Source organism: Penicillium bovifimosum (genome assembly GCF_028826915.1).
Source record: "Penicillium bovifimosum strain IBT 22155 chromosome Unknown utg000001l_segment0_segment0, whole genome shotgun sequence".
Lineage (NCBI taxonomy): Eukaryota > Fungi > Ascomycota > Eurotiomycetes > Eurotiales > Aspergillaceae > Penicillium > Penicillium bovifimosum.
In genome coordinates, this window is record NW_026622710.1 from 1,642,403 (window position 1) to 1,669,871 (window position 27,469).

A 27,469-nucleotide genomic window follows, 5' to 3' on the forward strand; every position below is an offset into this window, starting at 1 on the left:
TTAGCATCTTACTCTGATTTATAGGACAGCTTTCATTCCTTGATCCATTATACATATATCAAAATGGCCCCCCAGAACCGCAAAACCGAGCCCAAGCTCAGGTCCACTGGCGAGAAGAAGAAGAGCACTGGAGCTGGTGTGCAGAAGCCAAAAAGGAAAACGGGCAAGACCACAGCCCGCGGCGATGCCTCCGTTGATATGAGTGAAATGCTACCACCCCGTGACTCCGAAGCTGGGTTCAACCAGGCCGCAAACAGCGACGCGACTGACATCCTAAAAGCCATCTACCATGACCTTAACACCCATTGCAATCTTGCGAGGGCTACCGAAGGTAAAGACCGTCATACTGATCAAGCTTACAACAGCTCGCTTGTGTCCACCCACCAATTCATGGCGCAGGAACTCCAACAGTACATGGATTCCGTGAGGTCCAAGACCCAAGTTCGTAAGTCCAATCCCCTCACCGATGGACGTAGATTTTTGAAATCTGTCCATGAACTGGGATGGAAGATGTTTGCTATCTGCATTCATTCTGAAGCATTCCGACGTTGCTTCGAAGGCTCCACCGATCGAGTCTGGGGCTTCCTGTGCCAGAAGATCAACGAGAACTCCCTCAGTATCGCACTCTATACTCATAACTATGTGATGAAATGGCGTGACGTCCTTGTGGCCTATCAACATGACTCCCTTCCTGGTCTACCAGATATGAAGCCAGTTATTGGAACACGCATGCAATGGAAGGTTGACCACCCCCACCACACCGTGATCACACTTGATAACAATCTCCGCGAGCCCAAGTACAAGGGCAAATTGCAGAAACATATTGACGAAAGTATATTTGACCCCCTCCGATGGGCCAGCTATGGTCAGGCAACAGACCCAACACTTCGCCGCCCGGCCCCAGGTGATCCCAATGCTGCCTATAAAGCCAAGATCGGATCCAGCTGTGTCTTATGTAAGAGTGAGGTTTCCTGTAATTGCCGCTTGGAAGACCGGGCAGGAGAATTTGTGGAGCTGAGAGAGTACCCCAATAAGGGCACTGGCGTTCGAGCACTGACGGATTTCAAGGAAGGGGATATTCTCGGTGTATACGTCGGTGAGCTCCTACCGGTCGCCAGCGATACTGTCTATCCCCTGACGCAACGCAATGACTGTTTTCGGGGTCAAAACTTGTGTGTAGTCAGTTCTCATGAATTCGGCAACTGGACTCGTTACCTCAACCACTCGTGCGAGCCGTCGGCTGGCTTTAGTGTCCGCACCATTGGACCCCGAGTTGTAGCCATAGTCGAAGCCGTGCGCTATATCAAAGCCTTTGAAGAGATCACTATCCACTACGGTGCGAATTATTGGGCCGGAAAAAAGGATACGTGCAAATGCGGAGCTCCTGGATGTATCAGCTTGCGGCGCCGGTAACTATAACCCCAAAGCCCCGATGGTGAATGCGAAGAGTTGAGGCACGCTTACACTGTATAGTATGGGTATAGATCGTTTTTGGATCTGCACTCTGGAGCATAGAATTGGTTTTGATAGTATAGTATGAATTTCATTTCCAAATTTAATCACGACGAGGGACTGATACAATAATCGTAGTAGAACGTGCATAGCATTAGCAGGTAACTAGAGAGTACATGTAGACACATTGGATAGTCCGTACATACTAGGAAGTTATGACTCCGACTCCGTACACTAGACGATATTGGTCCCTCGGCAGGACCCGAACCCCGCAGTTTGCGTGCGGGGAAGCTTAGCATTCCGCATTCTTCAGCCCCCCTTTCATGGTCTTGTTTGGTATATCACTTCTGACTATCACCTACTGCAGTGTCGTACTTGACACAAGCAATTAGCAAGCCAGAATAAAAGAGAAAAGAACGTCAGAGTCATGAGACTTCGGTAACCAGAGGCATTGGAACACGAACATGAGCTACGGCAGGATTCTCACGGGCCTTGGTGCGCAAGGCCGCATAGCATGTCGCCAGACTGGAATCGGCGGCAAGAGAGTCCTGCAACAAGCATTCTCGACCAAGAGAGGGCTATTGACCTCGAGCTATGCTCGGGGCCCATCAAGTGTGAGTACACCCTGTACCCTCTCCCCAATTCAGTCCTTGACCGTGGGCGCGGTTATCGAAACATTGGAATCCAAGCATCGTATAACTGACTTATTGCCTTTGCATATAGCCACCCTTAATTGAGTCCACAGTCGGCGACCATTTTGCCAAAATTGTCGCGGAATACGGAGATAGATTGGCGTGAGTGCATTGACGCAAGGCCAGACGATTGACTCGAGACACTGACCATAGCCACCAGTGTTGTCTCGAGACATCAGAACGATCGCGTAACATATGCCACTTTAGACAGCAGAAGCAATGCTCTCGCCCGGGGACTGGAATCAGTGGGCGTCAAGAAAGGAGAGCGGGTTGGAGTCATGCTTGGCAACTCGATGGAATACGCCGTGGTACGCTGGACGCCCAAACGTTGAAGAGCGCAAAGATGAAGCTAATATTTCCGGACAGGCAACCTATGCATTATTCAAAATTGGCGCCGTCCTGGTAGGTCAGCCCGCTCATTGTGGCAGGCGATGTCGAGTCTAACAATCCAATAGGTGCCGCTCAACCCATCTTTCAATACCGCACAAGTGACTGCAGCCTTGGGTCATCTCGAATCCAGCCATCTTCTAATCAGCACCGAGTCGAACCTTCCTCGCAAAAAGCCCCGAAGCAATATCCCCTTGATCGAGGGCCTTGTTGAGGACCTCCACAAGTCGAAAATAGAGTCCGCATTGGTTCCATCGTTGAAGCAGATCATTATAGTGGACAACTCCGAAGGTCGCGTTGATATTTCATCTTATAAGAGCTTGACACCATATGCATCCATCGCGTCGGAGATTACTGCACACGGCAACCCACTACCTCCTCAGAATCTCTCGCCGGATGAAATTGTGAACATCCAATTTACATCGGGAACCACAGCAATGCCAAAGGCAGCATGCCTCAGTCACCGTTCCATCTTGAACAATGGCTCTCAGATTGGCGATCGCATGCTTCTCTCGCCCAAAGACATTGTTTGTTGCCCACCGCCGCTGTTCCATTGCTTCGGCTGTATATTAGGCTATATGGCGACGGCAACCCACGGCGCGGCTATTGTATTCCCTAGCGAATCATTCAACGCCCATGCCGCACTAAAAGCCGTACAAGAAGAGAAAGCCACCGCGCTGTATGGAGTACCCACGATGTTCCTCGAAGAGCTGAGCATGATTGAAAGTGGAGAAATATCTCGCGATGGTTTCCAGTATCTTCGTACAGGCATCGCGGCTGGAAGCAGTATTCCTGCTGAAGTGATGAAGAAATTGCATAGGGTACTAAATCTCACGGAATTGACAATCTGCTATGGAATGACGGAAACAAGCCCAGTATCAGCCATGACAACGACAGATGATCCCATTGACAAGCGGATCCACTCCGTCGGAAGACTTATGCCACATGTCGAGGCGAAAATTGTGCACCCGGAGAACAAGCAACAAGTTCTGCCTATCGAGGCACGGGGTGAGTTGGCAGTGAGCGGGTACTTGCTCATGAAGGAGTACTGGGCCGATCCAGTGAGGACCGCAGAGGTGATGATTCCAGATGAGACCGGAAAGATTTGGATGCATGTAAGTTTTCAACCTCGATAATGGTTTCAAGTTCCCTCTGACGCCCGTCAAATTAGACTGGAGATGAAGCTTCCATGTCACCAGATGGTTATATCTCCATTACTGGACGGATCAAAGACCTGATCATCCGTGGTGGCGAGAATATACACCCCCTAGAGATCGAGAACTGCTTGCTAGCCAATAATGCCGTTGCTGATGTATCAGTCGTTGGTGTTCCGGACCCGAGATATGGCGAGGCCGTAGCTGCTTTCGTCGTCCCTCGGGACCAAGGCCCTAATTCGATCACTGCTGAGGCTGTTCAGCAATGGGTGCGGGAAAAGCTCAGCAGTCATCTCGGTAAGTTACTTCGTCTTGCTCATCTTCTTGTTGTCTCCCGGATGGTGTTGTTTGAGTCCACCGCTGTACTTCGGAGTGAGCTGATTTCTGATTGCCTACAGTTCCGAAGCATGTCTTCTTTTTGGGGCTCTTGGAGCCTTTTCCTAAGACGGCGAGCGGAAAAATTCAGAAGTTCAAACTCAAAGAAAGAGCCATTGAACTTTTGGCCAAGATTGCTGAATGATTGGCGAGCATACTTGCAGGTTTGGCTCGGAGAGTCTGCACATATTCCATATGGACGATGCCTGATGTTGCTATATGGCCCAGTACACTCAATCGCATTGCCCGGTAGATAGAACGACACAATCAACAAGAAAATAGATGAGCTCCAGAGATGCATATTGTTGTCTTGAGCGTTGGTATGCAATCCATATTGTACAAGATAGGCCAGGTGAAGATTAAGGAAAGGACCTGCTCTGAATAAAAGCCTTGAAAGTTGGATGTTCATGTAGTTCATGGCAATGTAGCATGGGGCAAAAGCTTGGAGGTTCCCATCGTAATTCGAACCCATTCAAAGCAGCGTACCTCGGTTCGCAAAGTAATTCAAGTAAGATCTCCCAACGCAAGCGATAGTACCCGACGTGTGAGTGAAGCCGGCGAGCAGATCTCTGTCGCGAAGCCACCTGCGCTTCACAAACTAGAAATCCTGAACGCCAGTTTCACCCTGGAGATTCGGGGCACCACCGTCCCCGTCCTCAACCACCCACTCAGGGTCCTCATCTTCAAAATACCGGTCCTGCTTGTCCGTCTCATCATCGTACTCTTCATTATCATCGACAGTTTTGTAGTCAAAATCAGGGTCATTGCCGCGCATAAATCGCAATCCCATTTCCCACTTCCACAGCCGTTCGCCTTCCTCCTTGTTCGGGGGAATGTCATCCCGGTCCTCAGCGAGGATCTCCCCATTGGGGCCGCGAGAGTAAGCCATCATAGCATTTGGGTCCGGGTTTGCGATCGCGTCCAACTTGGCTTCCGACCGCATGAGATCAGCCTCCAAAACACCGGAGAACCCATTCGCTCGCCCAGCAGCTTCCCTTTCTTGCGGTGTCTGGAATCGGCGGACAAGGCGATCGTATAATAGCGGGTCTGCAGAAAAGTTGAGCAGGATTAGCATTGGATTTCGTTTTAGGCTCTTTCTGTATGCAGATCCAGCTGACACCGGCGATAAGCCAGGTTGGGTATGTGCTTAATGTAATCAACTGGCAATGGCAATGGGGGGAGAAGAGAGCAGGCGGACCGGCTAGCTCAAGCTCCGCCGAGAAGTATTCTGGGTGTAAGTCCAGATACCGCTTGCGACGGTTTTTGACAGTGACGTCTTTCTGTGGTGCATCTTTGCTCGTAAACCCCGTGTCTTTAGGAAAATGAGGCATTTTGGGTGTTTTCAGAGTGTGGAGGTGGCGAGGAGAGTGAAGATGGGGAACGCGGAACTCGGCGGCAAAAGCGCCGTATCATATCCGCGATAGCTTTTTTTCCTTTCTTGACGGACATTACTTGATAGCTGTTGATTCTGAACTTGTAAGTGAAGGATCTGATTTGAAATGCTTGAATTCCCTGGGTTTTTGGTAGTCTCTCGCAATCGAGACAACAGGACACAGTTTCAGTTGCTAATAACCTTGCAGATGCATGTTGACTGATTCCGTACAAGCTATCTACGCAGTATATCCAGACTGCATCAGCTGGAAATCATGCCTGTCCAGGACTTCTTACGGCGGGTCGATGGCCGGCGATTCGGTTCCGGCATGGCCTTGCTGGTCCTCCTGGCCTTCTACTCGCCCCTGTCGAAACTGGTTCTGTCTCCAATTTATGGATCTCATCCCGCAGATATCTTCCATAGCTTTGGAGTGGCCATTTCTGGTGGTGTTGGATGGTTAATGAAAGACCAGATCTTGAGACGCTTTGGTCGTCTTGGTGGTTTGTTACTTCCGGTGTTGGCATTCTGGGTTCCAACTCTTCAATATCTCCTCAAGCAGCAGAGTTCCAAAATTGGCAACCCCCTGGGCCCAGTGATCACAGAACTGTTCGGCTACTATCCTCTGGTTCTTCTGACAGTCGCCTATGCCGGAAAGCAGATCCAGGGTTCTCTGAGACTCGAAGCCCAGGGCGACCTGGTTACTGAGCATGTGCCCTTGATAGGCACATATATGCTCTATTCGGTTGGCGAGCATTTTGCCAAATACGTGGTCTCATGGGTTGTTGGCACTAACTTCCTGTTTACTCGAGTTGGTATGCAAATGCTCATGGCGACCCTGTACGCCGCAGTCATCCCGTCTAAATGGCTGGTTCTGGCCATTCCGTCTCTGCTTTTCTCCCTGACTTCCAATGTTCATTTTGCTGGAATCAGTGGTGTCAATTCTGCCATTGAGCATGAGGGGTACACCCTCTTGGCTCGACAGGAGGCTTACACTGGCTACATCTCGGTTTTGGAGAACAACAACGACGGATTCCGTGTTATGCGCTGCGATCACAGTCTGCTTGGTGGACAGTGGACCAAAGACATCCCGGGATACCGACCCCAGGTGGAAGATCCGATATATGCAGTCTTCGCCATGCTTGAGGCTGTCCGTCTGGTTGAGCCGGATCATGGAACTCCTCGTGTTGACGCAGACAGCAAGGCGCTGGTCATGTAAGAATCCCTCTGGAAATTATCAAACCGCCGACATACTGACTTGGATAATAGTGGTCTCGGAATTGGCACAACTCCATCTGCCCTTATCAAGCATGGCATTGAAACCACCATCGTTGAAATCGACCCTGTTGTGCACAAGTTTGCTACCCAGTATTTCAACCTTCCGTCCAACCACATTCCAGTCATCCAAGACGCTGTGAAATACGTCAAGAAAGCAGTGGACTCAAACCCAATCCAGTACGACTACATCATCCACGATGTGTTCACCGGTGGTGCCGAGCCCGCCGAACTCTTCACATACGAATTCTTGTCAAATCTCAACTCGCTCCTCAAGGAAGACGGTGTCATCGCCATTGTGAGTTTCACGTAACAAGCCCCAAACCAGACCATACACTAACAACCCAATCCCAGAACTACGCCGGTGATTTGACTCTCTACCCGACCGGTCTCGCCGTCCGCACCATCAAAGCCGTTTTCCCATCCTGCCGAATCTTCCGCGAAGCACCCTCTCCAGATGAAGAAGACGCCAACTTCACCAACATGGTCCTGTTCTGCAAGAAGAGCTCCAGCACTCCGATCCAGTTCCGTGACCCTGTCCCCGCCGATTACTTGGGCAGCAAGTCCCGGGAAAGTTACCTTGTTCCCGAGCACGAGCTTGACGCTTCCATGTTCTCCCATTACCCCAAGACCGGTAGAGCTATTTTGCGGGCAAAGGAGGTTGGAAGATTGGATAAGTTCCAGGATCGCAGTGCGCTTGAGCACTGGTTTATCATGCGCAAGGTCATCCCTGATGCTGTGTGGGAAAACTGGTGAGCCATTTGAACGCAGAGTACAATCGGCGTCGAGATTTTTCTGGCTTCTATATCGTCTCCTATATCAGAGAAATGGATGACATCAAAGAACAGCAATTTAGTCCACAAATTGCAAATGAAAAAAAAAGAAAGAAAAATGGTTTTTCGTTCTACCAAACATCCCTGGCCGTGCTTCTCATTCGAACTACGTGCAGAATTCGACCCTTAATCGTCGGGCAAAGTGTCCCCAATAAGAAATCACAGACATCATATTGGTATCATTATCCAACACCCGCCGAAAAGCCATCCCGTAGGACCTCCACTAAACGGGGCAATCAAAGAACGACGGATCCCCATCTGCGGCCAAAGAATTCCTAATAGCTCTTTCATTCCCATAGATCAAACCATCCAGCCGATCGAAAGCGAGGGATCCGGCCTCTGTATTATGTACGCAGAATGTAACTAGGATACAACGAGAGAACAAGAATGAATCAAGCCGAAGGGCTTCCACGGGGACTAGACCCAGGTTTCTTGACGAGACCAGCAAAGAAATTTGCCAGGGCTTGATTGTGCGCTTTCTCGTCATTGCCGCCGGTGCCTGCATATGGACTCTCTTTCTTTTGGCTTCGGCTAGCCTCTCGGTCCTAGGAAAGAAAGTTAATAATGTCCAGAGGAACGATGTGTGGCAGATTGAGTACTTACCCGAAGCTTTTTCAACATATCGTCGGCATCCACTTGGATTCCACCCATGTTGAACTGTACAGGGCCGATGTGGTCGTTGACTTTGCCTTCATCGGCCATGGGAGACATTTCCAGTTGTGGGGTTGGCTGGTTCAGGTTCTCCTTTTCGTCCTTAGCCCTGAGCTCTTCCAGTTTCTCCACTTGGGCGGCGAAGAAGTCCTGGAGATCGGATGTCTCAATTTCGATCTTAGTCGTGGAGCCGTGGGGATTGGCTGTGCCGCGTTTGGGGTCGATGATTGTCTGTTCGAACATGGTCACGGCACTTGTGCCTTCTTCTGCTAAACCGTTCTCGTTCTGCTGACTGCCATCCGTGGATTGATGGATCGGCTCGGGAGGGTCCTGAATTTCGATTGACCAAGCCGTCGAGACCCCTTCCATGTCAAATCCTTCACGAATGATTCGGATCTTACCCCACGAGTCCCAATTAGCTGGCACTAGGATCTTATCTCGGTCGATCACATTATGTTTTAATGATTCTCTTTTCAAAAGAGAGTGTATGCCCAGGGAAGAATGGATCAAGCCTTGGAGCGAGTTTGCAAGGAACGGGGTCGTATAGATGAGTGACGCGCCATCTATTTGGAGTTAGAAGGGTCCGAAGAGGGCTGAACATAGCCACAGGATGATGAAAAGCACTTACGCTTCAAAAGAATCGTTCTGAGAAATTGGAGAACGAAGTCAAACTGCTCTTCATGCCACCCATGATCTTTCTCCAACTTCTCGATCTTATCCGCCTAGATATCAATTAGGGTTAGTAAAGCTATCTCGACGTTAAAGTCCTGGTAGGTTACGTACGCCCTGGCAGACAACACACATCGGGATGCCGAGACCTTCGTCCCATTCACCGGGGCCTAAAGGTATTGTGACCGGGCTGCTTGAGGCGATGCCTCCTGTGGCCCCAGAACTAGAATCAACTCCCCGTTTCCGATCGCGCCACTCCGTCATGGTCTCTTCCATAACCAATTTGGTCTCATCATCGAGTGAAACCAGCACAGAACGTAGCAAACGAGTCCATTCCCTTAGTCTTCGAACCCATGTCCATGGGTCTGACCAGTCCATGAGGATCACAACCAGCGTTTCCGGAACGGACTTCGGAGTCAGGAGGGGTTTGAGGAGAGGCGCGAATGATGGAGAGGGTTCGGAAAGAAGGTAAGCCGAGACGCGGGCCAGAGTATCTGCACGAGAAGCACATTAGCTTAGTCAAAGCTGGGAAGCGACGGTGTTTCGCATTTACCCTCTTTATCGGCATCAAGGACATCGCGATATGTGTACCCGAGCGCAAACTGGTTGGCAATTGGTGGTGCTTTCCCTTTGCCTTTACGTTTGTCGTTCGCTAAGCTGGGGTCTGCCGACGTATCTGCGGAGAAAGTATCTAGGAATTCCCTTTGACTGTCCGGCGTGCCACCTATCGTCAAGCTATCAGCGACATGTTCCTGAAGAAGTGGATGACCAGCCAGAGATGAGGGCGAGGGAAGTGATACGAACCTAGCACCAGCAGGTTCTTTTCTGGTAAGCGCTTGCCGTTGGCAACAGTATCTAATAGGGAAGACCAAATATTCTTCTTGGAGCCATCTTTGCTGGTCGGCCGACTGTTCGCTCCAGCCGCCTTTGACCCCGGGTTCAGATTGGAAGACATCGTTTTTAGTCCCACCATGCCTCAAAGGGCATTCACCCTTGACAACCTCTGTCGCTACCGCAATACAGCGGGAATAGTTGTGCGCGTGGAAATGTTGATTCGATGTGGAGGGGAGGAGGTGAAGCAGCGGGTCAGGGGAAGCCGAATGGAAATTAGCGGAAATTGACGTCGGACCAGCTGGAACCTATCGCGCTCGCGAGAGACTTTTACTGACTTGAGCTCACAAAAGGAAGGCGGGTCTTTAGTCGACAACGTCGTCGGTCGAGCAGGGGGCTAGTTTGCATTGAAGGTAAACAACTTATTACGGTTCAGCGGGCTCACGGGCTCCACATTTCTTCCTCTCCAACTTCTGCTCTCCGACGTTGAACTCTCTCTATCCTAACAGCACATTCCCGATGAACTCCATTCGCCAGGTTCAGGCCCTCAATAAGCGCGAGCTTGAGCATGCGATGTAAGTTCCACTTCCGTGAAACTCCCGTGAAGCTCAGACAAAGCTCTTTTGCATTCGGTAGCTGACTGTCTCACTCTAGACCCCCAGAGGCATCATGGCATGCAGACTATCGCGACACCGCATACATCTACATCGGAGGACTTCCATTTGATCTGACCGAAGGTGACATTATCGCGATCTTCTCACAGTATGGAGAGCCGGTGCACGTCAATCTAGTTCGCGACAAGGAAACTGGCAAGAGCAAGGGCTTCGCCTTTTTGAAATACGAGGATCAGCGCAGCACAGATCTTGCTGTGGATAACCTTGGCGGTGCGACTGTCATGGGGCGTTTTCTTCGAGTGGATCATGCGCGCTACAAACGAAAGGATGAAGAGGAAGAGGAAGATAATGTCACCAAGTTGATGGGCGACTCGGCTATAAGCAAGGGCAAAGAGGTTGAGCGGAAAAAGGACAGTGATATAGAGGAGAGACGGCCTTTGCTGAAAGAGGAGAAGGAGCTGGAGGATCTGATTCGGAACCACGATGAGGAAGATCCTATGAAGGAGTTCCTTATCGAGGAGAAGAAAGAAGAGGTGGCTCGTGCGATCGAGCTGTGGAACAGCACCAAGAAGTCTTCTCGGCGACGCGATGATAGCAGAGAGCGATCCAGCCGGCACCATCGTCGGCACCGGTCTCGTTCTCCTCGCCATCGAAGACATCGAGATGAGCGTTCGCCAGATAGAGAGAGACGCTCCCGCTACAGATCACCTGAGAGAGGAGAAAAGCCGAGACGAGACCGATCGCAAGACCGGTCGCCCAGAAAATCACGCTCGCCAGAACCCCGAAGATATCATGATGAGCGTTCACCAGATAGAGAGAGACGCTCCCGCTACAAATCACCTGAAAGAGGAGAAAAGTCGAGACGAGACCGATCACGAGACCGATCGCCCAGAAAATCACGCTCGCCTGAGCCCCGAAGACACCGGAGTGATCGGGACAGACATGATCGTCGACGTTGAAAGATCGATGCTACATATAATATCAAGTCCCATCCAGGGCGCTACATGCGTACCGATATTATCTTGCGATCCGGGTATTTTCACCAAAGTCAAAGTGTCTACGCAGCACTAGAAGCAGCTATGTTTGCACCCTGCTCCGACGCTGAGTTGGGTTCTACAGGCAAGGTCTCCAGATATTACTGTGCGCGATCTTCAGTCCTTATCATTGTGACAGACTGGAGTAACTATCTCCTTGTCAACCGCGAAGGTACCTCTTCCAGCCATCCCGCAGACAGTATCTTTTGCCTTCCTCCCCATCCCGAATCACGAATTTCTCCCAGCGCCCTTCTCTCCCAGACCCGACTACCAAAATAGTTTGGTCGTCACACCAGCCGATGAGTCCTTTTTGGGGCCGACCAAGTGAAGATCCAACTGGTGACACATATGGCGAGCTGGGATTGGTTTGCTCGCCAATCTCAAAATGTGCATTTGCAAATGAATAAACATCTGAAAACACACGAGGAAGCAGAGGGATCTTGCCGAGGATTCCCCATTTGTGGCTAGAAGATGCTTCCTCTGCCACCGGTGTCGGCGACTGACTGCGACGGGAGACCGGCTGCTGGTGGGGGATATCAAAGATATGGAGGGTCGACTTGTCGGAAGTCACCGCCAACAAAGTGTTGGATGGAGAAAAGGCAACTGAAAATACTAACGCGTGATCAACGCCGCGTCGCAATTCTGCGAGCTTCGTGCAATTTCCTGTAGCAAATATACGAACCAGCGTTCCCTGTACCCAATGTCAAAGACCCATCTCTAGGAGGATTGCAGTGTAAGAAAACTTACCAGCTCACTCGCCGTTGCCAGCAGCTTCCCATCCGGACTCAAAGCCATGGCACGCAATGGTGTGCTATGCGCGGGTATGATGCTAATGTTGCCGGTCTCCAGCTCTATCATCTGGACCTGGCCTGGGGACCGACCAGGGAAGGCCAGCACCTTAGAGTCGAGACAGGCTAGCCCCAGAGGGTTGTCAGAGGTCTCGAAGACCGAGAGTTTCTTTGGTGGGTTGGAGAATGCAAAGACATGGACGCTATTCAATAATACAGCGACGATCTTTGACTTGGAGAGACGGACCCCAAGGACAGAGGTGCGGAACTCCAGAGTGATTGCCACTTTCTGTTTAGCATCGTCCCAAATAACCAACTAGGATATACTGTTAGTTCAAGTGCACGAAGGCAATAGAAATGATGGATTACCTTGTTCTGCGGGAACTTAGGGTTCTTTCCACCCCCAACGATGGCCATGTAATTCGACTGGCCAAGCATTTCCGCTATTCCGATACCCGCATTGAGATCTTTGGAAGAGTAAGATAAAGTTGCTAGATCCTAGTCTAAGACTGGTCACTTACCTCTCATGACCTTGAGCTCGCAAGGGTTGGCATTGTATACTGTTCAGTTCAGTTATCGGGCCGGTTCTCTTACTCCATACCGAACAACTCCTCTCAGGCTGACTCAGATATTACTTACCACAGAAGCCTGTCTCTAGGCCAACTGAGAAGCAGCTGTTATCATGGTTAAATGTTGCTGATAGTGAATATGGCCCGATGGAGTCATCGATGGATTGACGGGTGTTCATAGTGTCAACGAAGCATAGTTGGGAAGCAGTTCCTAATCTTAGAAATGAATGATGGGTAAGATTTGTACAGTTGGATCTCTAACTCATTAAGTGATCTCAGTAGTTTCCAAGGGTCAAATGATCACGATGTCTGAGATCATCGGGAGCTCTTGATAAGTAAATGCGGGCAAGGTATCCACCTCGACACCTCAGGCCATAAATTATGTAATTCTACGGTTGCCGGTAGGGACCCACTCGATCAACCCCTGAGTTGTTGCTCGATACCAGTTCATAAGAGGTCAAATATATGGAATGTTGTGCATAAAAATAGGAAAATAGGGGAAATTGCCAGTGTATTATTGATAAATAGCTCTAACTGCTTTTTTTATTATACGTTCACTCACCAATTGTGACTGATCAAGAGCTATGAAAGTAGTAAAAGTAGAAGACTGGAGAAGAAGACTACTCTGTGATTGGTCACCTGTTTGGGAAAGGGGGAAACACCAACTGTCTTTGCTCCCCCTCCCCCTACTCTCTCCAGACTCTCAGGAGAGCCAAGTTTCATCTTCCTTCTTCGTTAATTCCTTACCTTGGGCTTCTCTTCTTTCTCCTTACACCTCTTTAATCCTTCCTTAACTCACCATGTCGTCAGCCCTGAACGCGGTAGGTGTATTCCCCTTTTCCAGCTTCCCGCACGTTCGAAAAGTCTCCCAAGCTAATCGCATGCCCGTACTTTTTCCGGGTAGATTAAGATCCGTCGCAAGAAGAATGTCAAGAAGGGTATTCAATTCTGTCTGATGGTGTGTGGCGCCAGTGGCACAGGTATGTGGAAACCCATTGCCGTCATGAATAGCAACTGACGGAACTTCTTCGTGTAACAGGCCGCACCACTTTTGTCAACACTCTCTGTGGCAAGCAGGTTTTGGAGGGCAAGGATGCCGATGATGCCGCCAATGCCCACCTCGAGGAGGGCGTCCGCATCAAGCCCGTCACTGTCGGTCAGTTGGAATTCAACCGTCCCCGCGCGGCGTGTATAGCGAGCCACCCAATACTGATCCTCAGATAACAGAGCTTGAGTTGGACGAGGAAGGAACTCGCATTTCTTTGACTATCGTTGATACCCCCGGATTCGGTGACCAGATCGACAACGAGGCCAGGCACGTCCACCACCCCGGTACTCGACAGATGTTCATGGACTAACTTTCTGGATAGCTTCGGTGAAATTGTCGGCTACCTCGAGCGCCAATACGATGATATTCTCGCAGAGGAGTCACGAATTAAGCGTAACCCCCGGTTCAGAGATAACCGTGTCCACGTGCTGCTCTACTTCATTACACCCACCGGCCACGGTCTCCGTGAACTTGATATCGAATTGATGCGCCGCCTCTCTCCCCGTGTCAACGTTATTCCCGTCATCGGAAAGGCCGACTCTCTCACCCCCGCCGAATTGGCCGAGTCTAAGAAGCTGATCATGGAGGACATCGAACACTACCGTATCCCCGTCTACAACTTCCCCTACGACATTGAGGAGGACGATGAAGATACCGTTGAGGAGAACGCCGAGCTCCGTGGACTGATGCCTTTCGCTATCGTCGGTTCCGAAGACTTCGTTCAGATCGACAACCGGAAAGTGCGTGCGCGCCAATACCCATGGGGTGTTGTCGAGGTTGAGAACCCTCGTCATTCGGATTTCTTGGCTATCCGCAGCGCTCTTCTCCACAGCCACTTGGCTGATTTGAAGGAGATCACTCACGATTTCCTCTACGAGAACTACCGTACCGAGAAGCTCAGCAAGAGCGTCGATGGTGGCTCTGGGTATGTTTTCCTCTATTTCAAAAAGTTCTTAACGATCAGACCACTAACACACTTCGATCGCAGTGGCCAAGATTCTGCTATGAACCCTGAGGACCTTGCATCTCAGTCCGTCCGACTCAAGGAGGAGCAGCTCCGCCGCGAGGAGGAGAAGCTTCGCGAGATCGAGATCAAGGTACAGCGCGAGATTGCCGAGAAGCGACAGGAGCTGTTGGCTCGCGAGAGCCAGCTCCGAGAGATCGAGGCTCGCATGGCACGCGAGCAGCAGAGCCAGGGCAATCTGAGCAGCGAAGTAGCCAACGGAGAGGCCTAGATATACCCTGTCGGAATCGCAGCTCTTACCACGGGGCGCGGGTTCGCAATGTGATACCGTTTGTGCCAACATGGACTTTTATGGCACGAACAAGTTGTTTTTGTTTATGGGATAATATTGACTGTTTATTCACGTTAATAGCTTTTTGCTTTTTTTCTTACCTTCGCGAGGATGTGTCATCTCCACATAGATCACAGCATTTCGGCCACGAACCTCTCCGCCCGACTGACCTACCCTCCAGCACCATGATTCCCGTCGTGTGCGGCTCATCCGTTCTCTATTTCTTTCCTTTTCTTACTTCCCCATCACATCCCAGCTGTTCCCGTGATCTGTTGCTGTGTCATTTCTATTTCCTATCTTCTCTCTGCTTCCTCTCCTGTTCTTGTCCAAAGTCCGCAGCGCAGCAATATTCCCTCTTCTCTTGTCTTGTTTTTTTTTGCGTCCTCGGCTCATGTCTTGTTCATTATCTATCCTTTCTCCTCCTCTGTCTTCCTACCTGCGATAGTAATTGAGGAAGAAAAAGTACCTGACTAGCTTGCTTGTTTCTTCTGTCATGGGTTCTGAGCCTGTAGTTGATTGATCATTGTATATTGTCTGGAGCAGCATGCCTTCGGTTAGGTTGTAGTTTCTATCCTTGTGTGTGTAGACGACCTTGATCGTATGAAGTTGTTGGGCTTGCCAGACCTTGGGGCATCTATGCACCTCCATTCCATCCATACTTCTAAGTGAACCAAGGTTGGAAACCTTCCACTTGTAATATATCTTGCCAGATGATCATTGAAGGCACCTACAGACCTAGACATTGCCCAACCCGACCCAGCCCTAATATGTATCGGCCCCGAATGGAAACGCTTTCATATTCCCGCATCAAGCATCAAGTCGGGGTCACTCGAGGTCAGCACAAGCAGAATGTCGAAAGAACATTTGAAATCAAATACGATCCGATCCAACCAAAACAACATGCTTAATATTACCCCAGTTGTTTTTATCCAAGAAAGCAGTGGCATCCACATGATACATCAATGAGATTGCTAAGTATAATGGACAAGATACCATGGGCTCAAAACGATACAGATAGAAATAAGTAATCCCTGAAGTACATGGCCATCGGGAGATGAAAGAGCCAAAGAAGAAAAGCGAAAAAAAAATTGTAAGGAGAAAAGAAGAAGCAAATGCAATCAGCAAGAAAGTAAAAGATAGTAACGCAGTGGGGAAGCAAGAAAGCAGACACGCAAGAAGTGGTATTTGCGCTCCATTGTACATTGCGTAGAAACGAGAAGACAGGGAAATCCCTGTCATTGTTGTCATTGGTGATGAGAGAGGAGGAATAAGTCGGGCGGGGAGTGGGTGTTGGTGGTCGGGAGGGAATTTCCCATTGAAAGTGGAAAAGCACGGCGGCCGCATAGAGCAGAATGTCAGAAGGGTTCATTGAGGTATGTACCCGTAGGGACATTAGAGGACCTGCTGTTGCTGTGGCTTGTTGGTCCAGAAATCTAAGCTGGCAACAGTGTCATAGCCTTGCTCGTCTTCATAGGCATAGATAATCTATTAGAACAAGTTAGCAGGTAATCAACCATAGGATACCCGTGCAGAGAATATCTGGGGAAAGTCCTTACCTCGCGAGTGGAACTATGTAGCATGCGAATGTTCTTGCCGGTCATAAGGTGCGTTAATTCACTTGTCTCAACGTGTCGAATCTCAACAAAGTTGGGCTCAAACGCGAGGATGTAAGGATATGACAGAGCGAATGCATTCGGGTTGCCCTCCCAGGCGATCTTCCAGTCAGGACGGGCTCGCCATCCGTTGCGGTTAACGAAGAATGAGAAATCGCTGTAGTTGAGTAGGAATTCGCCGTTCATACGCTCGATATGAATAGGCTTGACATTCTCTTTCCGTGCCACGAAATCCAAAGATGTGTCGGCCTGGTCGAGAAGAGACTGCGTCTCTGTAGTTTCGAGACTGACCACTTCAAAGCCACGTGCACAACCAACGCACAGGGTAGAACGCAGGAAGTGAATGGAAGAAGACTCGGCTGGGATGTAGTATTCCTGTGATGAAACGTCAGTACAAACTTTCCACCAACATGCAAGAGTAGCTACGGACCTTGAATGGCTTGAGAGTATCCTGGCCACCCTGGAACATTTTGCTGACAGCAGACTTCTTCTTGCCCTTTGCAAGGTTATCCATCGGCTCGTAGACCTTGATTGTACTTGAAAGCGCCGATGTCTTCACCGAACAAACCAGATGGCGACCGAGACCGATGCCTGCCTTGAAGAAGTTGGCATGACCCTGAATCTTCTTGGGACGCTTGGCCATGGTGTTCTGGCCCTCTGTGATGTCCAGAGCATCCATCGGATAGGAGGAAAGCGTTTTGTTTGCCAGAACCAACAGCAGCTGGTACTCCTCTAGAGTATCAATCTGCGTGACTTGAGTAGCCTCTAGAACCTTCTTTGGTTTGGCTGTTTTGTCTTTGGGCCAGCGCTCAGAAACAAAGATGCCATTATCCGTTCCGTAGACTAACTTCCGACCTCCATCTTGTAGGAATTAGCAGGTGTGATTTGAGATGAGAAATATAGAGAAAAGATCTTCACATACCAATGGGAACAAGACAGTTGATCCGATTGACCGCGGCGAAGAAACCTTCACTCAAAATCGTCTTGTTATAGAAATTGCTATTCCGCTCCCAGAGTTTGTGTTGTTGTGCTTCTACTGCCTCAATAAATTTGCGGCGTGTGGCAGCACTTGAGGCATAGAGGGTCTGCTCATAACCGCCTTTGCCAAGATGCCTGAAGGTGATCGGCAGCCCACCGTCTTTGGCAGGAGGAGGGTTGTTGATGACAGCTTTGTTCGACAGAAGGCTAGACGAGGGTCTTTTGGCAATACCCAGCCGTGGGATCACCTCGTCCATTTGAGCGATTACCAACAGCTCTAGAGGAATTGGTTTCCTGTAGACTCGAGATTCCTCACGCTTATTCACGATTTTGACGCGAACCAGCAGGACGGCGTGATCGAAGAGGTATGCAGTGACGTCGGAGCTGTCAGCTGTGCCTTTCTTGAATGACATCTTCATGAGCATTTGCCGATTTTCCTCTGTAAGCTTCAGATCAACATAGTCCGCAGAATTGAACTTCAGCGCAGCATTCAGCTGAACCAAGTTGAAGTGGTTCTCTGCTTTTCCACTTTCGGTATTGACACGCGAAAGGAAATTCTTGATCAGCTTAATAGCCTTCGGGATATCTTCTTTGTCAGGATTGCCATCCGCTGTGTTCTTGTAAACGCCCTCAAGAAGAAGGGGGTATCGCGCAAGTCGAGTTGTGGGCTTTGTTAAGTAGCCGTTCAGCTCCAGCTTTCGAGATTCCTTGAGCCGCTCCGTGTCTTCCACGAATTTGGCGAAGGCCGGATTTGATGCCTTCTCTTTCTCAAATTCGTATTTTCCGTAAAGTTGATTGGCACCATATTTGATGAAGGGGTCAAAATTGGGGACATGCTGACAGAAAATGTCACCAATGGTTTGGACGACCTGACTCTCTTTCTGGCGAGCGTTCAACGCTTCACACAGAGCGCTGTTGACCTTCAGGACTTCTAAGCAGTTGCCGAACACGGTTCGGATGAACTTCTCACGGCGATGTTCCGGAATTGGCGAGTGACTGGTAGGTCCAGCAGCACGTAATGGTCGCATCCAGAAATCACGTAAATATTCCAGGTCCTTGACAAAATCGCGCTCCGTGTACATAACCTCGAAGATGATCTCTTGTCGTTTCTTCTCATGATCGTCGACAGAATCTGAGACCTCCTTTGGCACCGTACTGATCCACAGCTTTTGGTTATCGTTGTCGTCGTCGTCATCCGGCGGTAGCGTGGTTTTCGATTCGGATGTCCCTAGAACTGGCTGGGGTTTTAGATTCAACCTGGCTTGCTGCTCGAGTCGCCGCGGGCAAGCAATGGAATAACAAAGGGTGTCCCTGTTGCAAGTCGGAGAGTAGCATTCAGTCAAAAGAGTAAACACTCCATTAACCTCAATGGTCGACTTGTCCTCTCCCATTGTCTCCTTGAACTGATAAACTTCTCCAGGTGCGTCTCGAAGACGGTGATCGTACGTGACGTCGTGGAAGAACTTCTGCGCATCCAGCGCGCGGCCTAGCAGAAGAGCAAGGTTGCGGTCATTGGTTCGGATGATGGAGGCAATCAAGTCCACCGAATCGGTACCCGAGAATGCATTCTGGTAGGAAAGACCGTTTTTCTGTCGTTCGCCGAGTGAAATCTTTTCCCTGAAGACTTCAGCGACAAGTGAAAGCAGAGCAGGATATACAACCGGAACTTTGCGCTGTGAATTTCTCGCAACAAGAGTTTGTTTCCCGGAGGAGGCCTGTGTAGCTTGACTTTGAACACTCATCGTCCGATCAGGCACAGTAGTGGATGCCATTGACATAGTCCGAGATCTTTGCGATGCATCACTCGGCTGACGGGATGCGACAAATTCGTCGGGACCGGGGTGCGCCAGACCGGGCTGCATCATCGAGTCATACCTCATTGGAGGCTGGGGATCGTGACCTGATGGAGGTCTGCGGTGTGGAATTGACCTTCCGCTGCTCATTATGTGCGGATCCCGGTCCGATGACCAGGAAGTCATAGACATAGCTCGTTCGTTAGCATGTTTTTCGGGAACTGGACGTCCAAGCTGAGTGACGTGAGCACCGGACTGATACGGTTCGCGGCGCGATGCAGTGGCAGAGGTATGATTGAAGTTACTTGGCGGGGTCTGATAAGGTGGCCCGCTTAGTTTCGCCATTGACCTTGAACGGGTTGAATCGGAGTTGAGTGCAGGAGGCGGCATCGGGCGATTAAAGTCCCTAACGTCTGGGTATTGCGGTGCAGGGCTTGGTCTCGACTCGAGGCGTTGAGGTCGAGGGTAAGCAGCGAAGCGCTGTTGACCTCCAGGAGCGGGCCGAGGGGGCAGGTGTGAAGACATGGTCGCCGCGAGCCCTGGATTATAAGCTTGATATTGGCCTGACGGTGGAGGTGGAGGATATCCATTTGGTGGTGCCGAGGGCGGCCCGTGTCCGTTGGGCATTTGCCGTGTAGGCGGCGGCGGCTGTCTGTGGAATTGGGGTTGTGCAACATGCGATGACATCGTGTGAGCGCGACCTTGATAGAACTGAGGAGTCTGCGACCCCATAGTGTGGGAGCGCCCTGCTGGTGGGGCGCCCCCGAATATGTCAGAATATGCTGCATCCCGCTGCGTGGACGAGGCGGGTCCGTGAGGCCGGTAATTCCGGCTACGCTGGCCCCCCAAATCCGCCATTTTAACAAGAGATCGGCGATCGAAAACGAGTAACGGTTGCTCAATCAGATATGCAAAGTATATTCAGGCCGATGTGCGGAGAAGGCGAAAGGGGGTATTCGGGTTGGTCGTGGGAAGCGTTCAGGGCGTCGCAAGAGGTCTGTTCAAGATCGTAGGAAACGGGAAAAGGTGATAGTCTTGCAACGAGGGAAATGTTCCGTAGACAGTGGACTCGAAGAAAGTGATAAGTTGTATTAAGGCAGCGATGGGACTCAATATGCCATAACTCCCCTCAGTTTGGATGGGGAATTTAAAGGCGATATCAAACGGTATTGATGGGAAGCGCCAGGAGCCGTGAGCGCAACAAAGTCAAGGCTCCTTCTGAGTTCATGCCCTCAGCATCCTCCAAGATCCGAGGTCAGTATAAAAAAGTAGGAGGATTGGTGAAGGTGGGGGTGGTGGTTGGATGTTGAAAATGCAGTAATAAACTGGGAGGGGGAGCCAGGAGAACAAGGATAGCGAAGGTGACGGCGAAGCCGGTATGGTAAATTTCAATACTAAGGCAGCCAATATGCCGTCCATAAGGCGTAGGAATTGGATACAGGATTACGGTATCGTCACCGCCTAAGATAGACCAGGCGCCGACTACGGCGGGCGAAGTGGCCATGTGGAACACCCAAGCATCGAGACCTATCAACAGCCGGAACTTCACTCTACCCTTCGATCTTGGATTAAACAGCTCGCGGTACCTTCTTAACCTTCCTCATACTGCAAGATAAGTCTTGCCCAAAGTCATCATGGCAGAGAGTGAGCTTGCGCCTAAGTTTGCTCCGTTCTTTTCCTTCGTGAGTGCGACCGCCGAGAACATTGGGGATAATAGACTAATCAGCTGTCTATACTAGGCCGGAATTGCTGCAGCAGTGAGTCTATCGCATACCTATCTCGATTAGGCAGTACACTAACAGTTCCCTGAAGATGATCTTCGGGTGTACGTGAACAAGCTCGCGTGGATAGGGCTAGCCTTCTAGGCTCTGGGTGTTCGGGCAAACAGCTTACTTTCTCACAGCGGCAGGAGCAGCTTATGGCACAGCAAAGTCCGGCATTGGTATTGCGGGCGTGGGAACTTTTAGGGCCGATCTCATCATGAAGGTAAGACAATATTTGTCTGGAGTTTGCGGTGGCACGGGACGATAGCTAACCAGATCTATGTGTGCAGTCTCTCATCCCCGTTGTTATGTCCGGTATCATCGCAGTCTACGGTCTCGTCATATCTGTGCTCATTGCGGGAGCATTAGACCCAAGTGGCCACATGAGCTTATATACGTACGTCCCGAGAGCTAGGTGGGTATTGGAGACTGGATATAAGCTGACGCTGCCCAGAGGGTTCATGCATCTCGCCGCTGGAATGTCAGTCGGTCTAACAGGAGTGGCTGCGGGCTATACAATTGGAATTGTGGGTGATGCAGTAAGTATCATATACACCGCAAGATCGAAGGACTGTCCAGCCCTAACAGCTACTTAGGGTGTTCGAGCATACATGCAACAGTCTCGGGTCTACGTGGGAATGATCCTCATTCTTATTTTTGGTGAAGTTCTTGGGCTCTATGGGTACGTTCTGAGTCAGATCATTCAGACCACTCTTACTAATGTGGCCATCAGCTTGATTGTTGGTTTGATCCTAAACTCGAAGTCTTGAGCGCCGAGCATTTCTGTACGACAGCGGAGTCTGTATCCGCACTCCTTTCACCTTTCGCTACCGGTCACTTTGCGCTCGAAAGAGATGCGTTCTTTGAGAGATATGTACCAAAGGCACGATGACAGATAATAGCCATGAGAATAGATCAACATACGGACCGGCTGGCTTTTTGAAGCGAACACGTTCGGTGTACAATAAAGGAATCACATAGGGATCAAATCAAGCTAAGAGCTTACTCAGTCCGGTTTATCACCGTAGTTTCTTAGCCTTTTAGCCCCGCCCCCATAGCAAATACGTCAGAGGCAGAACTTCCCTTTCGCAACTCTTTGCCCCGCGATTTATTTTTTTGACATTTCAACTCGTTCAAAAGCTTGAACTTCAATGTTCTTTATGATCTGAGCCCCGCCTCAAATCTAAGCAGAGTCGCCGATTGGTGGCGCGCTAACGGGATCTCCATACATCTTTTCTTTCCAAGGTTCCTCGGCCGCGACATGCTCTCTGTTCATTCTAATGGCAACTGGAGCAGTGCAACATTCGCCTAATGAGGCGCCAGGCACTATGGGCTTGTCCAAACTGAATAACGAACTGCATAATCGGGAGAAGCAGTTCGTTGAGTCCCTCCGCCATTCTCCGAGAGCATCGAATCCATTCCTCATCACCGAGCGCCCGGACGAGAAGCAGCTTTGCATCTCATCGCGAAGTCTGCAAGTGAGCGATTTTGTGCTCATTAAGACTCTTGGAACCGGTTAGCTTATGCCTAGCTCGTATTTCCCTTTATATGGGTCATTTCTAACTGTTCATCCTTTTCCCCGACATAGGCACTTTCGCACGTGTGTGGCTTACCAGACTTAAGGACCAAAAAGATAAGAACAAAGTCTATGCGCTGAAGATCCTTCGGAAGGCGGACGGTAAGCGTCACTTTATCCGACATTGCGCATAGTCGAAGAATCCTCTTTGCTGATTGCGACTGGAAAGTGATTAAACTCAAGCAAGTCGAACATGTGCGCAACGAGCGGAAGACTCTTGCAGCGGTCATCGATCACCCTTTCATCACCACCCTTATTGCATCATTCTCGGACGACAAGTGCCTCTACATGCTGGTATGGTTCTTTTGTAGATTGGACTAAAGGCTCCGCAGCTCGCAGCTAACAATTTCCTAGCTGGATTACTGTCCCGGAGGCGAGATATTCACATACCTACGACGACAAAGACGATTTAGCGAAGATACCTCGATATTCTATGCCGCTGAAATAACAATGACCATTGAATTCCTACACGATGTTCATGGGGTCGCCTACCGTGATCTCAAACCGGAGAACATCTTGCTGGATGCCGATGGCCACCTCAAACTCGTTGACTTCGGGTTCGCCAAGCAAGTTGACAATCGTGAGACCTACACGTTATGCGGCACACCAGAGTATCTGGCCCCCGAAGTTATACAAAACAGCGGCCACGGACTTGCAGTGGACTGGTGGGCTCTTGGAATTCTAATCTACGAATTCCTGGTTGGACAACCTCCTTTCTGGGACCAGAACCCCATGCGCATCTATGAGCAAATCATCCAAGGCCGTCTACGCTTTCCATCGAACATGCCACCCGCAGCTCAAAACATCGTCTCCTTACTTTGCAAGACAAACCCTTCGGAGCGACTCGGCCATATATCTGGCGGCTCGACCCGAGTCAAGTCACATCCATTCTTCCAAAATGTCGTTTGGGACGACTTGTTCTATCGCCGGGTAAAGGGGCCTATCCTTCCACGCCTATCACACCCCGCGGACACCGGAAACTTTGAAGAATACCCGGATCCCCCCGACCTCAGACACACGAATATCTACACTGAGGATCTCAAGAAAAAGTACGAGCCGCTATTCAATGACTTCTGATAGAGGTGGTTCGTCATATCTGCTCCCCAAGCTTTTACGTCTCGGTTTACGTCTTGGTTCTTAAGTATTATCCGAACCTCGGTCATCTCTCACCAACCCCACGGAACCCCCACGGACACCCACGGACACCCCCTCACGTGCGCGAATGGTCCGCCACACCAAGGCTGCACTCGCGATCATCAGTGTCCCATCCCAACTTCTTGCTGCCAGATGGGATCCCATGACAACCCCTGGAATTTGTCTCTATGGTCAGCCGGACTTCATGAGATCCGACACATCGCCATACTGTGCAAGGCAGACTCGTGGCACTCTGACCTCCCCACCCTCGCACATGATCATGAATTCATCACCCTGACCATGTTGTAAGATTACCCTGTTCCTTGGCTCAGCCCTGTGAACGCGGATTAACTCCGCCTTTTCATTTTGTTCCCAATGTACAGTGGTCCATACTCCCCTGTTTAGATGGGATGTCCCGAAATAACGGGATCATCGCTTGTCTTATTGGAGGTTGTCACTTTCATCTACTTTAAGACAATGCTTAGTACATAGACTCATCATTGACATATTGTTCCGTTACTCTTAGGGAAATTTAGGCCCATAACACTGTGCACAGAGCAGGCATGTGTTCTAAGGAGCGAATGACACATCAAGATTGTATCTACAGAGACTGGCCCGATTCTAGGTAGAAGTTGAAAAGCCGCATTTGGTCTATCACAGCAAAGTCATTGAGTCTATCAAGCAGCAAGTATCAAACTACTTACTCGAACTAGAAATGTAACAGAAGATTTATATAGCAATTGTAAGCAGCTGGGGGAATCATAAACAGGTATCATGAAACATGAGACGGGGTGAAAGCTGGCATCTGGGTGCAGTCATATCATATCCATGGGACATCGATGACGATGGTCCAATGCCGTGGAATAATTTTCAAGAAGAGCAAAGATGATCGAGAGATTCAGGGAGAGGAATGTGGCGGAAGGGTTGCAGAATTCGAGACCTGCAATAGAGCCGAGTGTCTCTAGAGCGATGGGTCTGTCTTCCATGTACCTATGAATTGAAATGTCAGCATTACTCCCACGTGTAACGGAGTAAAGATGTCGAAACAGCAGCCGTACCTCCGAAGTTGTGTTTCACAAAAGCCATGGGATCATCTGGATCCCCTGCACCCATCTGCCCTACACCAGGACTGAAGCTGGTGATGGGCAGCACAACCACATCACCGACTTTGCGGTGCGTAGTCTGATGACTGAAGTCCTCATAGGTAATGTTCTTGTCCCCAGGCTGTATATTAAAATATGCCGGATTGTTGAAGTAGCGGAAGACAGCGTCCGTCCAGGCACCAGGCCCCGTGAACTCCATAATTGTCTTATCCATCTTGCCAACCTTGAGAATCCCAGCTCTCTTCATCCGCAAGGCATGCTCGGTGATATAAGCCACCATGTCACGAAGGACCGGGTGTCCAGGTTTCGCCACAAGGGTCCACTGGCAGAATTGAAGCCGGCGTGAGTACCACTCATGCCAGTCATCACGGTCCGGATCTGCTTCAATGCCGACAATCAAGCCAATCGTCGTCCGATCGAGTTCCTCCGGAAGCCATGTGTGCGCTGGCCTAAGCGCGGAGGTGTCGATGTCGCTGTAAACTCCCCCGCGCGCCAGAAGAACCAGGTACCGGAAGAAATCGGCCTTCATGACCGCGAGCGGCAGTGAATCGTATGCCTCGAATACGTCCGGGACCGACCCATATAGGTACTTGATTAGGTGCTGCTGCGTGTCATCGGGGATGACCTCATGCGTGAACCCAGGGTGCATCTCTGTCCAGCTGGCCTCGAGGCTGCGCAGATCTTCGTCGAACCAGAATGACGCCGGGGAGTATTTCCATGTTTGCCAGATATATGCCGGAAATTTGTTCTCGATCTCGTAGGGGAATTGGTACCGGAGACGTTCCCGAAGCGGTGCCGCGGGTAATGCGCCAAAGGGCAGTTGGGCTCGTCCTTGCGGTGGTGTTTTCCGTGCTGGATTCGCTAGCGCATCCTTCTCTTCATCTGATATTTTCTTCACCGGTCTATATCCAGGCGCCCCAGGGACTTCGGGTTCTCGAAACGAGCGGAGGATGAGGAGGAAGGTGATCGCGCAGAACACAGCGAGTAGTATCTTGCGCGGGGTGATCATGGCAGGCGATGGAGCCGGCACAACCGGAAGAATGATTCGGTGGCCTTACAATAGCCGCAAATTGTTTAATTGGGACCGCCGCGTTATCGTGTTCCGTGCTCTGCGAACTCGGGGAATTTGAAGGTTCTGAGTATGCGATTCGTTCAGTTGAGCGGGAGTGCGACAGTCGGGCACGGAAGGTTCCAAGCACAAGGTTAGAGAAATTCAGAGGGTAACATTTCGGGTTTCGAGCTGTTGGGTCGAGTCGTTGTTCAGATGTGACCTCAACCGGAGATACCGTCAACCCGGAATGAGGATAGGAGGCGCGAGGGAAAAAGGTCAAGGAATACCCGGCTAATTAGTCGTTGTACCACAGAACAGCAATATGGGCAAAAACCCCCTGGAATTAAATCTCAAGGCCCCGCTGTCTAGCAGCAATGTGAATAATTGCCACTCCGTTCTGTGAAGCGTAAACGAGTAGGACGAAGTTATGCCGCAAGCAGCTTGTAGCCTGGGTGGAGCCACTCACGTGGCCTCGGTGTTTAACGGCTTGAAGCTTTTTAGGTATTTCTGCCAGAATTTACTCAATTTTACTGTACTGTCACTACTGTGTGTCTCTTTACCATCATGGCATTGCTAAATGTCATAATCTACTTATGAAGTTATGACTTGATTGTCAGGTTGTCAGTTGAGATCATCCTCACCCCACATGAGCTGCCCCTTTTATGCCACAATGGGGCGATCACCATCCCATACTTAATTCAAACCTCCCAAGATGGGCACTGTCACCGTACTCTACATGAACATTCATGATTCATCCTATTCTTTAATTCTTACTTGCTATATCTGAGCTTAGACCGAAGGAATGTATGCATAGCTCGAGTCCTAAGTAGTCATGCCTCTAGGCTCTAGTAATGGGCAACTCCACAGCATAACTAGTTCGATGCTGACTCTTGGGCTTACCATCCAAGCTTCGTGTGGCTGAAGAAAGTAGTTTTCCTAGAACCAATAGCATCCGTAGCTCCAAGTAAAGGGCCAAAGTACTGCAGGTCCGGGAGCCGGCGGTGGATACGGAAAGATGATGCTTGCTACTAAATACTGTGAATAATGCTATGTCCTTACATGTGTCTAGGTAGCTATGCAGCCTACTTCTGAAGCTATATTGGAGTCGGTGATCAAATCTGTTCGTTAGTAACCTCGAAAGCGAAAGCTGTGCAGTCTCGAAGTTACCTACATCATAAAAGCAACTCATCGTTGACGACCTCGAAAGCGAGAAGACCCCATGATGAACAGTCGAAGCCACAGTGAGCAACTCAAACAAATTTTGGACTTTTGGGGGGTGTTTGTTTTCTTTGTTTCGATTTGGTTTCGATCCTTTTTCCCTCGTTCTCAAGAACAATGGCGTGTAGTCCATAACGATAGCCGGCGTCGCGCACTCACGAAGCCTTCTAGCATACAAACTGTACATGAAGAAATCCCAGATCG

General features: G+C 50.1%; 11 protein-coding genes across 11 annotated transcripts; 6 read left to right on the forward strand and 5 right to left on the reverse strand.

The window, feature by feature from the left end:
- Positions 1-63: 63 nt before the first annotated feature.
- On the forward strand, positions 64-4,205 carry N7515_000624 (uncharacterized protein; the record flags this gene model as incomplete). Its single annotated transcript, XM_056661368.1, has 8 exons — positions 64-1,367; positions 2,029-2,066; positions 2,198-2,246; positions 2,305-2,452; positions 2,511-2,546; positions 2,600-3,646; positions 3,703-3,982; positions 4,084-4,205. 8 exons carry the CDS (start codon positions 64-66, stop codon positions 4,203-4,205), a joined length of 3,024 nt encoding a protein of 1,007 aa, XP_056526534.1.
- A 453-nt stretch (positions 4,206-4,658) lies between these two features.
- Positions 4,659-5,391, reverse strand: N7515_000625 (uncharacterized protein; the record flags this gene model as incomplete). Its single annotated transcript, XM_056661369.1, has 2 exons — positions 4,659-5,107; positions 5,259-5,391. The coding sequence occupies 2 exons, from the start codon at positions 5,389-5,391 to the stop codon at positions 4,659-4,661; spliced, it is 582 nt and encodes a 193-aa protein (XP_056526535.1).
- Positions 5,392-5,706: 315 nt separating this feature from the next.
- Positions 5,707-7,460, forward strand: N7515_000626 (Spermidine/spermine synthases family; the record flags this gene model as incomplete). Its single annotated transcript, XM_056661370.1, has 3 exons — positions 5,707-6,644; positions 6,699-7,002; positions 7,059-7,460. The coding sequence occupies 3 exons, from the start codon at positions 5,707-5,709 to the stop codon at positions 7,458-7,460; spliced, it is 1,644 nt and encodes a 547-aa protein (XP_056526536.1).
- A 469-nt stretch (positions 7,461-7,929) lies between these two features.
- Positions 7,930-9,830, reverse strand: N7515_000627 (dynein family protein; the record flags this gene model as incomplete). The annotated part of the gene is made up of 6 exons (XM_056661371.1): positions 7,930-8,082; positions 8,141-8,751; positions 8,817-8,910; positions 8,972-9,351; positions 9,411-9,581; positions 9,662-9,830. 6 exons carry the CDS (start codon positions 9,828-9,830, stop codon positions 7,930-7,932), a joined length of 1,578 nt encoding a protein of 525 aa, XP_056526537.1.
- Positions 9,831-10,207: 377 nt separating this feature from the next.
- N7515_000628 (IST3 family RNA-binding protein) lies at positions 10,208-11,373 on the forward strand (the record flags this gene model as incomplete). Its single annotated transcript, XM_056661372.1, is given in 3 exon segments — positions 10,208-10,263; positions 10,343-10,855; positions 10,875-11,373. The coding sequence occupies 3 exon segments, from the start codon at positions 10,208-10,210 to the stop codon at positions 11,371-11,373; spliced, it is 1,068 nt and encodes a 355-aa protein (XP_056526538.1).
- A 123-nt stretch (positions 11,374-11,496) lies between these two features.
- N7515_000629 (phosphatidylinositol-3,5-bisphosphate binding protein HSV2) lies at positions 11,497-12,872 on the reverse strand (the record flags this gene model as incomplete). Its single annotated transcript, XM_056661373.1, has 5 exons — positions 11,497-12,027; positions 12,084-12,440; positions 12,494-12,591; positions 12,646-12,684; positions 12,764-12,872. The coding sequence occupies 5 exons, from the start codon at positions 12,870-12,872 to the stop codon at positions 11,497-11,499; spliced, it is 1,134 nt and encodes a 377-aa protein (XP_056526539.1).
- A 621-nt stretch (positions 12,873-13,493) lies between these two features.
- On the forward strand, positions 13,494-14,976 carry aspA (uncharacterized protein; the record flags this gene model as incomplete). Its single annotated transcript, XM_056661374.1, has 6 exons — positions 13,494-13,514; positions 13,598-13,673; positions 13,733-13,849; positions 13,921-14,038; positions 14,064-14,666; positions 14,730-14,976. 6 exons carry the CDS (start codon positions 13,494-13,496, stop codon positions 14,974-14,976), a joined length of 1,182 nt encoding a protein of 393 aa, XP_056526540.1.
- Positions 14,977-16,428: 1,452 nt separating this feature from the next.
- Positions 16,429-20,278, reverse strand: rom2 (putative Rho guanyl nucleotide exchange factor (Rom2); the record flags this gene model as incomplete). Its single annotated transcript, XM_056661375.1, has 4 exons — positions 16,429-16,521; positions 16,593-17,024; positions 17,080-17,510; positions 17,572-20,278. The coding sequence occupies 4 exons, from the start codon at positions 20,276-20,278 to the stop codon at positions 16,429-16,431; spliced, it is 3,663 nt and encodes a 1,220-aa protein (XP_056526541.1).
- A 776-nt stretch (positions 20,279-21,054) lies between these two features.
- N7515_000632 (V-type proton ATPase proteolipid subunit) lies at positions 21,055-21,953 on the forward strand (the record flags this gene model as incomplete). Its single annotated transcript, XM_056661376.1, has 8 exons — positions 21,055-21,102; positions 21,160-21,177; positions 21,233-21,245; positions 21,324-21,406; positions 21,474-21,580; positions 21,638-21,722; positions 21,780-21,865; positions 21,917-21,953. 8 exons carry the CDS (start codon positions 21,055-21,057, stop codon positions 21,951-21,953), a joined length of 477 nt encoding a protein of 158 aa, XP_056526542.1.
- Positions 21,954-22,463: 510 nt separating this feature from the next.
- On the forward strand, positions 22,464-23,836 carry N7515_000633 (cAMP-dependent protein kinase; the record flags this gene model as incomplete). Its single annotated transcript, XM_056661377.1, has 4 exons — positions 22,464-22,698; positions 22,772-22,861; positions 22,929-23,053; positions 23,114-23,836. The coding sequence occupies 4 exons, from the start codon at positions 22,464-22,466 to the stop codon at positions 23,834-23,836; spliced, it is 1,173 nt and encodes a 390-aa protein (XP_056526543.1).
- A 1,068-nt stretch (positions 23,837-24,904) lies between these two features.
- On the reverse strand, positions 24,905-26,005 carry N7515_000634 (glycosyltransferase family 32 protein; the record flags this gene model as incomplete). The annotated part of the gene is made up of 1 exon (XM_056661378.1): positions 24,905-26,005. The coding sequence occupies one exon, from the start codon at positions 26,003-26,005 to the stop codon at positions 24,905-24,907; it is 1,101 nt and encodes a 366-aa protein (XP_056526544.1).
- Positions 26,006-27,469: the final 1,464 nt, after the last annotated feature.